Raw genomic sequence first — 13,485 nt, 5'->3', positions numbered from 1 at the left:
TTGTAAATTATATCACTTGAGAAAGTCACTCTGCCGAAACAGCTGTAGTCACATAGTTGTAAATAATAAATTTTGTGGAAGTATAGAAAACAAAAGTTTTCAGTGTTTTATTGTGAGATAACATGAACTTCCATCAAGTAACGGTCGAATCCATCAATTATAATTGTGATTAATTATAGAATGTTCAAATTAAATTAAAATAAATATTGTAATGATTTATTCTTTAATTTCTGTGTAATTATTTTTAATTTATTACAGTGTTTTAACACTTACGTATTTAGTTTTTACTTTACCCTTTTGCACATTAGTCAATGGCGTAACAACACAGTTTATATTGGCTTTGGCTATACGATGCCAACTAACTGATCTTCTTCTTCTTGATGTGCCTATCCGTGATGAATGTTGGCGATCATCATAGCAATCTTTATCTTATCTGCAGCAGCGCAGTAAAGCTGCATAGATGTTGTGTTGATCCAGGTTCTGAGGTTCTTCAACTAGAATGTTCTTCTTCTTCCTAAACCTCATTTTCCAAACATTCTTACTTTTTAATTAATTATTTTTAATGAGAAATAAGCCACAATAATAAGCTTCAGAACAACATTCTTACTTTTATGTCAAAAGAGAGGTTGTGGCTCTTGAAGAAGACCTCCATACAGTCGAAGGTGGATCTAGCTTTTCCGATGCGCGCTCTTATCTCTTGGTTGTTAATCCATTTTTCATTTATTATGGTGCCTATGGAGTTGTAGTTCGTCACTCTTCATACAGGGGTTTGGTTGGGTAGAATTGACCTTCTGTTATCTTTTTCTTGCTAATTATCATAAACTTTGTCTTCTTTGCCTTTATAATTATTTAGTCCATACTTGTAGGTCTTCTAGCTTGTCCGCAACTATTGTGTCATCTGCACACCTGATGTTGTTTAGGCAGTAGGTACCTGTTTAGTAGAATACCGTTTTCAGTTTCGTGCAAAGCTTTGACAAATATTCTTTCAGAGTAGAGGTTGAAGATTAGGGGAGACAATATACAGCCTTGTCTCACTCCACGCATGATTTTACCATATTAAGTGTGTTCACCTTCAACTCTGAGGTTTGCGGTCAGATTCCAGTAAAAGTTTCTAATTATTTTAATATCTGAAATAATCTGGAATAAGACTTATATTGTGAACAAAACCTCTCTCACACCAACAGCGTTTATGAACCCGAACTTCTTCTTCTTCTGCGGTACAACAGCCAAAATTGAGCCTTGGCCTCCTTTATTTTTTGCCTCCACCCTTGCTTGTCTGTGGCTGCTCTTCTCCATACACAGACTCCTAAAAGGGCTTGTACGTCGCATTTTACTGTGTCTTCCCAGCGTTTTCTTGGCTTTCCAACCGGTCTCTTTCCCTGCATTCTAGCATGCAGTGCTCTTTTTGGTAGCCTATCCTCTCCCATTCTTATCACATGTCCGACCCATTGCAATCTTTGTATTCTAATGAAGTCTGACAGGGGTGCTTCCTTATAAAGTTGATAAAGTTCGTTGTTGTATCGACTTCTGAAGATTCCGTTTTCCCTCACAGGTCCTAGTATTCTCCTCAGTATTTTCCTTTCGAATGTGTCGAGTTTGTTTTTGGATGTTTCTTTCAGGACCCAGGCTTCACTGACATAGCATGTTATTGGTCGACCAATAAACCCGAACTGGTTGACGTAAAGACTTTCACACAGTTTGTAAATTCTCTTATGGGTTATCTTTAGGAACAATTTTAGGAAATGACTCATCATGAGGCTTATCATATTCATACGGTATTCTTCGCATTTTTTGGCTCCTATAAAAATTGAAAAATGTCAACTTTTTTGACAAATAACCTAGGCGGACGTTTGAATCTATATTAAATAAATGCAAAACTACTACAATAATTGTATATTTATTTAATTTATTAAGGCCATCAGTACATAATTCGCAAATATTTTACGGCTATCCCTACTTTTTCTGTCTTTACACGGCAAATTACTTGTAGTTAAATTCACACTGGTATGGATATGTAAACATTACTAGAATGTCATTCTACTTGACAATGTCATCATTAACTTTAAAGAGATGGCTTTTGAATGTTCTTGGATAACTCTTATTTGTATAATTGCAAATTATTAATTCAGTTAATAAATGTGATAATTTTTTCACTAACTATGTATTCAGTGATTGTAATAATTTAGATATATGTACAACAAAAACTAATACTCAATCGATAAAAGAGGAAAAGTGTTAAAGTGACTTTTTAATAATATATTGTTACTATGGAACGCTTACAATCTTGAACATCTTCAACAAAAAAATACTTGCATCACAGAATATATCCCGATGTATTCTCTGCTTGGATCTTCCATAAATAATAAACAATAAATAACTTTTTATTAAGTTCACGTCTTAAATCAATTATTTATCAAATACACTATCAGTATTATTTAATCAACAACTCAAAATATTCCCGATGCCATGTCAAATATTTAAAACTGTCACTGTCTTGTCATCATATTCTATTTGACTCAGTGCGTTGTATGACAAAGATAGCGAATGTTCGATTTGGAAAATATCACCACGGACATAGTGTCCATTTTTTTCTAATTCTGAAAAAACAAATAAATACCTATTTTTAAAAAATTTAAACGCAGAATGAAAGACTAAATTATTATCGAGGGCCGGAAGTCCCTTAGAATAAATAAAAAGTTTATTTTAAATGAGATATTTGAAATTAAAAATCACACTAAATTTTCTCTTCGTTTTTCACCCCTGTAACTTATTAAAATAAACATAGAAGTTCTCAGGGACTTTCGGGACTCGCTAATAACGTAATCTCTCATTCTGCGTTTAAATTTTTCAAAAATACTTATTAGTTTTCTCAGGATTCGAAAAAAGTGAATCCCCATTTGAATAGCATTGCAGCCGAAAATACGTACCATCCCCTTAAATGCTATATATATGTAATTATTAATAAATCTTCAAAATATGTATGTTAGGGTGCATCGAAAAAATAAAAATTGGAAATATTATATCTAATAGCGTGAAAAAGTTGCTAGTGTTATTTTTCGGCATATTTTTCTCTAAGCGAATTTTCTGCCCCCCCAAAGACCTTGAATTTTATTAAATATCTGATTTTTATGGAAATTTCAATTTATATTATTTGGAATAAAATATGTGCTAACTCGATCTAAGATCAATTAAAGAAAACTTAAAATGTTATCAATTACAGATTTAAACGATATTTAAAGTTTTATTTGTTTTTTCAGTCTCCCCAACCCCTTTGAAATGTCCCGCTTCAGTCCGTGCGTATAATTTTCACTTATGTTTGGTGCGATGCCTTACTTTGTTATTATTGTTGTTTGTAAATTAAAGATTTTTAAAATAGATAAACCAGGACCATGGGGAATAAAATCAAGATGTGCTGTGGACCGCCCCATTTTTGGGCAACCACCAAATATACCTGAAAATGTTTTACCGAAATACAAATAAGCGATGAAGTTTTGTGGTTGCAAGAGGATAGAATAGGTTGCAATTAAATTGGAGGAAATATGGAGAAAGGCTCTAATTCCAATAATTTAACATACAAGAATTATTCAGCTTTTAATAGCCTATCATGACAAATATATGAAACTTGTGAAACCATTTAAAAACAGGCAAAACAGTGAATTTTACAACAATAAAATTCAATGCTTTAAGAACAAAAGTAAAACCGTTGATTGATAAATATAGAGTATTTGTCAATCAACGGTAAAACTACACGTTTTGATCTTGCAGCATGCAAATGTGACACTCTGATTAATTGTCTTTGTAGCAAATCTCAAAAAGTGGCTCTGGATGAGCGCGAATTTCTATTAAATCAAAGAGGTCCCAGAAAAATGGTGATAAGCTCGATTGATAGGGAAAACAGAAACAAATATAATCAGAGAGAACAACGGTAAAAGAAGAAAGTTACCGACGCAAAGACAAAACTTTAGCTCAAGTAAAAAGCAGTACAGTCGAACCCGCTTATTAGAATACCGGTTAAAGGCATATCCCGCTTTAAGGAATAAAAATTTGAGGTCCCTAATCCTTTCTACTAGCCACTAATAATCGGTTATTAGAATATCCCGGTTATTGAAATACTTTGGCTTGGCACGAATGCGATTCCAATAAGCGGGTTCGACTGTATTAAGTTTTATGGTCAATCGATCGTGGAAGGACACATAATACTTGTTCATGAGCCAAGGTGCAAATATTTCGGATATGGGTATTTGCTGTCTGGTATATCAGAAAGTATCAAATCCAGCTATTGCATGTGACGAAACAATCGTAAATATTGGCGTTAAGGGTGATGTAATACGGCTGTTAGAAGAACATCTTAAAAAACCGTTTCAGTGGTTTTTATGTCTGCGACATTCAAATGATTTACCCCTTGGACATCAAAAGAAGTTTGCCAGTGACCAAATCAAAAAACGTGAGTGTCTTCAAACTTTCTCCTATAAAAATTTTGATTCAAACGACTACTTTGAGTCAATTAACTAACAAGAATACCACCTTACAGAACCCCCTATATTCTCTAGATTTTCGAGTGACAATCTGCGAGATTTTATTAAGAATCCTAACTTAGACCCTTTTAACATTGAGATTAAGAAATATCACTGCCACAATCAAAGTGTAGAACGATATGTCAAGCTTGTGACACAAGCTTATCTCTAGCAGGATTTATAAAAACTCGAATTGATTCCAGAAAAACTATGCCTCACTTTAATGCTAAATCGGAAGATATCTTCGTATAGAATGCTTTTACCATATTTTTTTGTAATATTTATAAACCTTATCTTGTACTTTGCTTTATATTTATTTTAGTATTAAAAAACTTGGGTGACGTCAGGGAGACGGATAAGTTAGGCTATTTTTTTATAAAAAGAATATTTTAGTATACTTTTCTTAAGCAAAATTTTTAATTGCCTTGTGAAACCAGAAAATATTTTCCAATTTAAACCGAATTTATTTATTCAAGTCCTATAAGGTATTACATTTCCCTTACAAAAGAAATTCGCATATTAATGTATTTTTTCTAATTTTTAATTGCCGTGGGGGACAGAAAATATTTTTTTATTTCAACGCAATTTTACTCAAATAATAAATAGTGTGTTAGGCAACTTTTGTGAAATATTACATTTTCGTTTCGAAATAAAAATTTTTGTAGTCTGTTAACATTTTTTCAAAATTTTTAACTGTCTTGGGGGGGCAGAAGATATTTTCCAATTTCGAAAAAATTTTACCAAAATACTTAACAGTTGATTGGGCAACTTTTGTGAGATATTACTTTTCCATCGCAAAAAAAAAATTTTTTTCGCCTTTTTCGATGCATCCTAATGTATGTATCTCTTATTTAGTATATGTTTTTATTGTAGGCTGATCAAGAGGATAAAATTTTGGAAATAATAGAGGGTAGCAAAATGGACGATGAAGAGATGGAAACTACATTCGATGGTGAAATGAAGGATGAACCACTTAATAATGATACGCCTCCTGCGACTGAATCACAATCTAAGGAAAACCTTGTTGAAATGAAATGATGTAAAAAGTTAATGTAATGTGAAGTGTCTTGTGATATTTAAAAGTATTTATATCTGTAAATTACTTTAGAATATGTTATGTAACAGTATTTATAGTAAAAAATAAATATTTCAAATGTTGGTGCACATTTTATAAAAGAAATAATAAAGTCATAACTTTCGGCAGACATATTAACATTTTTATATGGGCCATTCCACGAACATACGCCCGCTTTGGATAACTTCGACAACGAATATTTTACTGTACAAAATAAGAAGTACGAAAGTAAATGGCGCTAATAATTATTCCAATAAACAACAATGTAATTTGCAATTTACTTTCATTCTTATTATTTTTCACAGTAAAATATTCGTTGTCGAAGTAATCCAAAACAGGCGTATATGTTCGTGGAATAGGGTATATAGACGGTTATTACGTCAAGTTACATTATTAGGTCATGTCATAAAAAATTCGGAATAGAATGGGTATAGAAACGAAGTTACTAGAGAGGATAGAAGAGAAACAAGCCTATAGGGCCATAATAAGGAAAATGAGGAGAATTGAAGAGAAGGCCACACGAGAGATTACGTAACCATATTTTTAATTGGATCCATGAAGAAAAAGAAGGAGAGGCCGTCCAGCAAATAGATGTAAAGTAGATATCAAAGAGGCAATGAATAAAGAAATTGTCCGGGAAGAAAAAATAGAGAAAAAAAGTCAAGATATGGGTTCAAAAATATGTGTATAACAGCGAATGGAAGTCGAACTACAAAAATGGTAGAAGATTAAAAAAGTATCCAAAAGCTAACAAATAATAACGCCACAAGAAAAACGTTACCAAAGCACACACAGAAAAAAGATACCTATGGATAATGGAAAAAAGTTAAAATCGTACGAAAATACAAGAAGGAAGGTAGGTATATATAGGATAGGTAGATAGGTAGGAGAAGTAGAAATCATAAAGTGATAAAAAAGATCTCTTTTATAAAGAAATCATAAAGACCATATTGAGGATAATAATAAAAAAGACTAAAAAACAACAAATAGCCGGGAAGTGATAACATAACACAGAAGCTACAGTAGGTCCCTATATAGACCAGGGCGCATCTTTAAAAATATTAGTACCTACATTTGGATGTTGAGAGGTGACTCATATTTTTTTGCAAAAAATGCTTGACAATAACTCATATAATAATATTTGAGTTATCCTCCCACTCAAAAAGGTCCGGAACATTGTTTAAATAATCAAAATATCAAAAACTGAAGGAAAAATTCGATTTTTTTCTTGGTTTTTTGATTATAACTTAAAAAATATTCATTTTCGAGAAAAGTTGCACTAACATAAGAGTTACGTAATTAAATTTTCTACAATATAGAATTAGTTAAATATTTTAAAAATTGTCACCCTTGTTGCAAAATAGCAATAATTGCGAAAAAAAAAACATAAGAAAAAAACAAGTATTCGCATTTTACGTTTTTCAAAAATTTGTGCTACACTTAGGACCTTTATATTTTACCCAGCAAAACTATATGATATAATAAAACAACACTGTAAATTTTATTAAAATCGGTTTAACAGATTTTTCAAAATAAATTTTGCAATCCACCTTTGGCAAAAAAATCATTTTTTCAAAATGTTGCAGGACTGAAAATAAAGCAAACAGCAAGTTGAATTTTTTTACATATAGAAGAATACTATACCTTTCATTTGCAATTTTCAAAATTAAAATCGGTTAACTACTACTGCTTTAGGAATTTTTTTAAATAAACATTAATTTTTGGTGCTAAAGTATTTTTCTATATGTAAAAAAAATTTCAACTTGCTATCTGCTTAATTTTCAGTCCTGCAACATTTTGAAAAAATAAATTTTTTTGCGAAACCTGGATTTCAAAATTTATTAAACCAATCTTAATCAAATTTACAGTATTGTTTTATTATGTCATAAAGTTTTTTGGTTAAAATATGAAGGTCCTAAGTGTAGCATAAATGGTTGAAAACCGTAAAATACGAACACTTGTTTTTTTTTATTAGTCCTGTCGCCAGGGGGGGTACAACGGCCTCCTTAATTCAGATGGACTTACCCAAGTTTTTTTTATATATTTTGACCCGTAGAATACGAATTTTTTGGGTAACAGTTGATCCGGATGTCGATAAGATTGTTATAGACAAAGAACTTGAGGAATTACATAACAGTGATTTCTCGCAAAACAAAACATATTTTTGTATTTTTTGGGTCATTTTAAGCAAAAAATATTCCTACAAGTTTTTTCGTAGAATGCATAGTTTTCGAGATAATCGCGGTTGAACTTTCAAAAAATCGAAAAATTGCAATTTTTGAACCCGAATAACTTTTGATTAAAAAATAAAGTAGCAATTCTGCTTACCGCATTTGAAAGTTTAAGTCAAATTATATCGGTTTTGATTATTTGCATTGCTAAAAATTAATTTTTTTATTGTTAAACTAATCTATAAACACATAGGTTTCCCGTGCCTAATACATGCGTTTTACCGCATGCTACGTAGAAATTGCCTCGCTTGCACTTGTAGCTACTCTACGTACTCATTCGATTTTAAATGAGAAATCATAGAAAACATCACTCACATACTAGGTGTTTACTACAGTTTACAGCTTTGTTTAACAATAAAATAATAAATTTTTAGCAATGCAAATAATCAAAACCGATATAATTTGACTTAAACTTTCAAATGCGGTAAGCAGAATTGCTACTTTATTTTTTAATCAAAAGTTATTCGGGTTTAAAATTTACAATTTTTCGATTTTTTGAAAGTTTAATCGCGGTTATCTCGAAAACTATGCATTCTACGAAAAAACTTGTAGGAATATTTTTTGCTTAAAATGACCCAAAAAATACAAAAAGATGTTTTGTTTTGCGAGAAATCGCTGTTATGTAATTCCTCAAGTTCTTTGTCTATAACAATCTTATCGACATCCGGATCAACTGTTACCCAAAAAATTCGTGTTCTACGGGTCAAAATACATAAAAAAAACTTGGGTAAGTCCATCTGAATTAAGGAGGCCGTTGTACCCCCCCTGGCGACAGGACTATATGTTTTTTTCGCAATTATTGCTATTTTGCAATAAAGGTGACAACTATTAAAATTTTCTACCTAATCCTATATTGTAGTAAATTTAATTACGCAACTTTTATGTCAATACAACGTTTCTCTCAAGTGAATACTTTTAAAGTAATAATCAAAAAACGAAGGAAAAAATCGAATTTTTCCTTAATTTTTTAACATTTTGATTATTTAAACAATGTTCCGGACCTTTTTGAGTGGGAGGATAACTCAAGTATTATTACATGAGTTAATTCCAAGCAATTTCTGCAAAAAAATATGAGTCGCCTCTCAACGTCCATCTCAAAACAGATCCGCCCTGGACTAATGCTGGAACACTATTAAATGAATGAATATACAAAATCGTAACGGAAACGTGGATATGCGAACGAAATCCATAGGATTGGAAGAAAGAAGTTATTTGCCCATTAGGTACAGAAAAAAGGCGTTAACGCAGAATGCAGTAACTACACAGCATTACCGAATACCGTAGGTATATAAAATACTATAGCAAAATCCATTACATATAAAGTTGAAAACAAAATAGGCGAATATCAACACGCAACTCTAGACGAGACAAGGTGAAGCACAACGGAGCAAGAATTCGTATAAGAAGAGATGGTAGGGGAGCCCAAACGAGGATTTTTGCAGTTACTCGAGCGCATCAGATTATAACATGGGGAGAAACCTTGTACCTCTACAATATATGTAAATGTACCTCTACCATATATTGGCTCTTAATACAGGGGAGTTCGTTAAGGGGGGTCCGAAAAAAATCTATCCTTAGAAAAACGCGAAATCGTCAGATTAAGATATATTTGTTCGTCCGCTATAACTTTTCCCATGCGTCACGATTAATTTTCAAACAAATTAAGTCAAAACATAAAGTGAAACGTACGCCGATGTGTGTAGTATATAGTATACAGTATACAAAATGTATATACACATCGACGTTCGTTTCACTTTAAGTTTTGACCTAATTTGTTTGAAAATGAATCGTGACGCATGGGAAAAGTTATAGCGGACGAACAATAAGGTAAGTTACTTATTAAAAAATCTGACGATTTGAGCAGGGCGTAAGGAAATGGGTGAGCCACAAAGTTTCACAAAAAAAGCGAATATTTCGCGAAATGAACGTCAGATCTAAAAACTAAAAAATACGTGTTCAACATTTTTCAAAAATCTATCGAATGATACCAAACACAACTCCCCACGGAGAGGGGTGGGGTGTAAATTTAAAATTTTAAATACCAACCCCGCGATATTTCGCGAAATGAACATCAGATCGAAAAATTGCAAAATACACGTATTCAATATTTTTGAAAAATCTATCGAGTGGCACCAAACACGACCCCCTCCCCCCCCTGCCGGGGGTGAGGTGGGGATTACTTTAAAATCTTAAATAGTAACCCTAATTTTTATTGCAGATTTGGATTCTTTACGTAAAAATAAGCAACTTTTATTTTTTCGAATTATGGATAGATGGCGCTAAAATCGGCAGAATGGAAAATTAAATTAAACAAGCTGGAAATGCGAGCATTATCATAAAGAAAACTTTGTTTATTTACGTATTTTAATTCATAATATGGAAAATTGCTATTATGAAAAGTAGTTTAGAATTAATAATTATGTTTTAATGTGCAATTATATCAGTCTCATTTAAATGTTATGAACTATAAAGGTAGTTTACTCTTGATCGAAATTCATATTTTTTATATACCTCGTATAAAATTAATAAAATTTTATATATGATGGTTGCATCATAAACCTTAGAACATGAAGAGCTTTTTATGAAGAATAACTTTTCTTCGTCAAATTAAAAATAAAATAGTTATAAATGAAAATGTTGTTGGTATCCATAATTTGAGAAAAATCTTCAAATATTTTTTTCCATTAGAAGGATGTAATTGCACATATCAGACCATAATTTTTTCTACCAAACAATATTATTTCATATACTGTCGGTTCGCTAAACTCAGACACAACTGGCTAGGGATTTTAGTCAATAATTTTGCCAATTGGGAAAAAAATGATTACTAATTAGTTAATAATTACTAAATAATTAGTAATTTTGCCAATTTTGGCAAAATTCGCAAAAAACAAAAAAATTACCTACTAAAATCACTAGCCAGTTGTGTCGAGTTTAGCGAACCGATTATATTTTAATTTCATAGCAAATGGAACAGTCCATTTATCATAAAGGGGAGGCCGTATACTCGTATAAACCTTTTTAAAGCTGTTAATAAATTATTGCTTTTAAAATATACTCAAATTGTATTTTTGAACATCTTATTTATTTTATATAATAATTAAATGCACTATCAAAAATGTCATGGTTTGACATTCACGAAGTGTCTAACTCAGAGAAATAAAAACAAGTTTTTATTTCTCTATGGTCAAACTCAAATGTAAATAACCTATGCTTTGCTTAACAAATCGAGATTAAAAAACTAGCCCACCATAGAAAAAAGCGTTGTGTGATTGTGTAGCCTACTTAATAGCAACGATTTCAGCTGGACGTGTAGTGTGTCGGAAGAAAATAAAACGATTGTGACGTCACATTTTAGAATTTGAGGTAAATTATCTCGAAGACAGTTAGAAATATCGAAATGCCGTTTTCAGATTTGGATTCAGAAGAAAAAACTACATAAGAATCCATCGATAAATCTGATCTGAGTATTGCAGGAGCGGCAACGCAATAACACACACGCTTTTGCGAATTTATAAACGAAATGTTTTCGTTGAAAATGGACAGGGCCGTCTTAACCCGGGGGTGCACGGGGTGCGAGGCACCCGGGCGCCAAGTCCAAGGGGCGCAAGCCGAACACTTGCTAGGCTCAAACTTGCGCTTGTCCTTAAAAAACTACAAATAACAAACATGTACAAGTGCACTTTCAGTATTTTTTACAAAGGCTATTAATGATTACTACACCTACGATATACAAATGGAATATGAAACCCATTTAGATTTTTCCGACATAATTTCAAGAAGGTGACGCGTTACACTATTTTAAGTAGTAATACCAGATAAATTAAGATTATTTCTAACAGAACATGGACCAGTGCAAATTAAAAGATCTAAGTATCCTGTAGATAGCAATAACAGGTCCTTTGCAGATATCTATTATACAAAAACTTTAAAAAATAAACCAAATTATCAAACGAGATTGTCTTATATATTCTGTATCTAATGGTGATTATGTATTTTGTTTTTACTGGAAGCTTTTCAATGCCAATGTTACTGCTTTTAATACCCACATTGGTTTCAAAGACTACATACATTTCGAGAAATTTAAAAAACACGAGAAAAGTTCTGGCCAGTTAATTTCTGTAAAAAAATATTTAGGTCTAAAAAAGACTTACCTACTATTACTATATTAGACAGCCACACAATAGACTCTGTCAATAAAGCAGCAGTTGAACGCAAAAGAAAAAAGTGGACGGCGGTTTTAGAAAGAATTATCGAAATAATAACATTTTTAGCACACCAAATTTACCATTAAGAGGAACCAGTCAAAGGTTGTATGTATCGGATATCGGTAACTTTTAATTAATAGAATGTACTTATTTCCAATTTTGATAATACGCTGTCAGAACATACTGCACGAATTCAAAGTGTTCAGCATCGTATGCCCCATTATCTTGGACATAATATTTAAAATGAAGTGTAATTGGTGAAAAAATTAAATGCACAATTATTGTTGATTTTTTAAAACAATCTAAATATTATTCTATAATTTTAGATTGCACACCTGATATTTCACTCAAGGAACTACTATTGTGTTTAGGTTCGTTTATCTCTTAGAGTAGGGAAAATTTTACACTTCCAATTCTCCCTACTCTAAAGTTTATCTCAATTCGTCAACAAAGCTTACCGAAGTTATATTTGCATTGTTAGTTGCATTTTCTAGGTTTTTTACTGGTTACTGATAGTTGATACTACCGGACACCGGACAAGGATTAGCAAATTATTTGTTAGAATTTTTGAAATGAATGAATATTGATTTAGATAATTTACGAGGCCAAGAGTATGATAATGGGGCAAATCACAGTAGGAGGCTGTGGGCAAATGCGAGAGAGAAAAAAAATACTAGCCTTCAAAAAAAATTACAAAAAACACTAGTGCCAGGAAATAGATCTGATATAGATGGTGAAGATCTATTCCATGAGTTAGAATTGTTACCAATATTTTTTATAAATAAAAACACAGCTCCACTCTATATTTTAAGTTATATTATACTCTACTAATTTACTTCCGTTTTCCCAAATTTTTCTACATGTCTAAGGATATATTTAACACTTCCAGTAATACTTGCTGAAGGAGAAAGGTCTTTTTCTACACTTAAATTGACCAAAAATTATCTGAGCTCAACAATGGGTCAATAGAGATTAACAAACCTGTCTTTAATAAGTATAGAAAAGCACATGAATTAGATATCACCGAAGTTGACCGAAGTAATAAAAATTTTTGGCAACTTAAACGCTAGAAAAGTTGAATTTGATAAATAGTGTAAATAGTGTTAAAGATTGATCTTGTTTGAATACTGAAAACATGTTTTTTTAATATATAAAGAATGCAAACATAATTAGTTTTAATTTTAGCGTACTTATAACTTATATTCTTAAGTATAATATTATCTTTTGATAAAAGGGGGCGCAAAGTTGAGTCTTGCACCCCGGCGCCGTGTATGCTTAAGACGGCCCTGAAAATGGAAAGTCCTCCACTTTATGGAAAACTTAACGTAACTATTTTTGGTTTTAGGACCTACTGTCCGCAACCCAATAGGTCCCCATAACGCTCGAGTAACTGCAAATTTAGTATACTTTCCTCCCCTGCTAAGATTAAAGGGAGCGCTTGAGGAAGTGGGAATTAG

The 13,485-nt window shown here is 31.9% G+C and overlaps 1 protein-coding gene across 2 annotated transcripts in view; it reads left to right on the top strand.

Moving 5' to 3' along the window:
• The window catches only part of LOC126887443 (integrin alpha-PS3-like), a 107,167-nt gene extending 101,495 nt beyond the window's left edge, over window positions 1-5,672 (top strand). For both annotated transcript variants that reach the window (XM_050654981.1, XM_050654980.1), the window contains exon 21: window positions 5,388-5,672. In XM_050654981.1, the coding sequence (XP_050510938.1) occupies window positions 5,388-5,552 (165 nt within the window). In that variant the 3' untranslated portion in view covers window positions 5,553-5,672. The remainder of the gene's footprint in view (window positions 1-5,387) is intronic.
• Window positions 5,673-13,485: the final 7,813 nt, after the last annotated feature.

This window comes from Diabrotica virgifera, chromosome 6 (assembly GCF_917563875.1).
Source record: "Diabrotica virgifera virgifera chromosome 6, PGI_DIABVI_V3a".
Lineage (NCBI taxonomy): Eukaryota > Metazoa > Arthropoda > Insecta > Coleoptera > Chrysomelidae > Diabrotica > Diabrotica virgifera.
The sequence above is the reverse complement of the archived record's forward strand: the minus strand, read 5'-3'. Positions and strand labels throughout refer to the sequence as shown.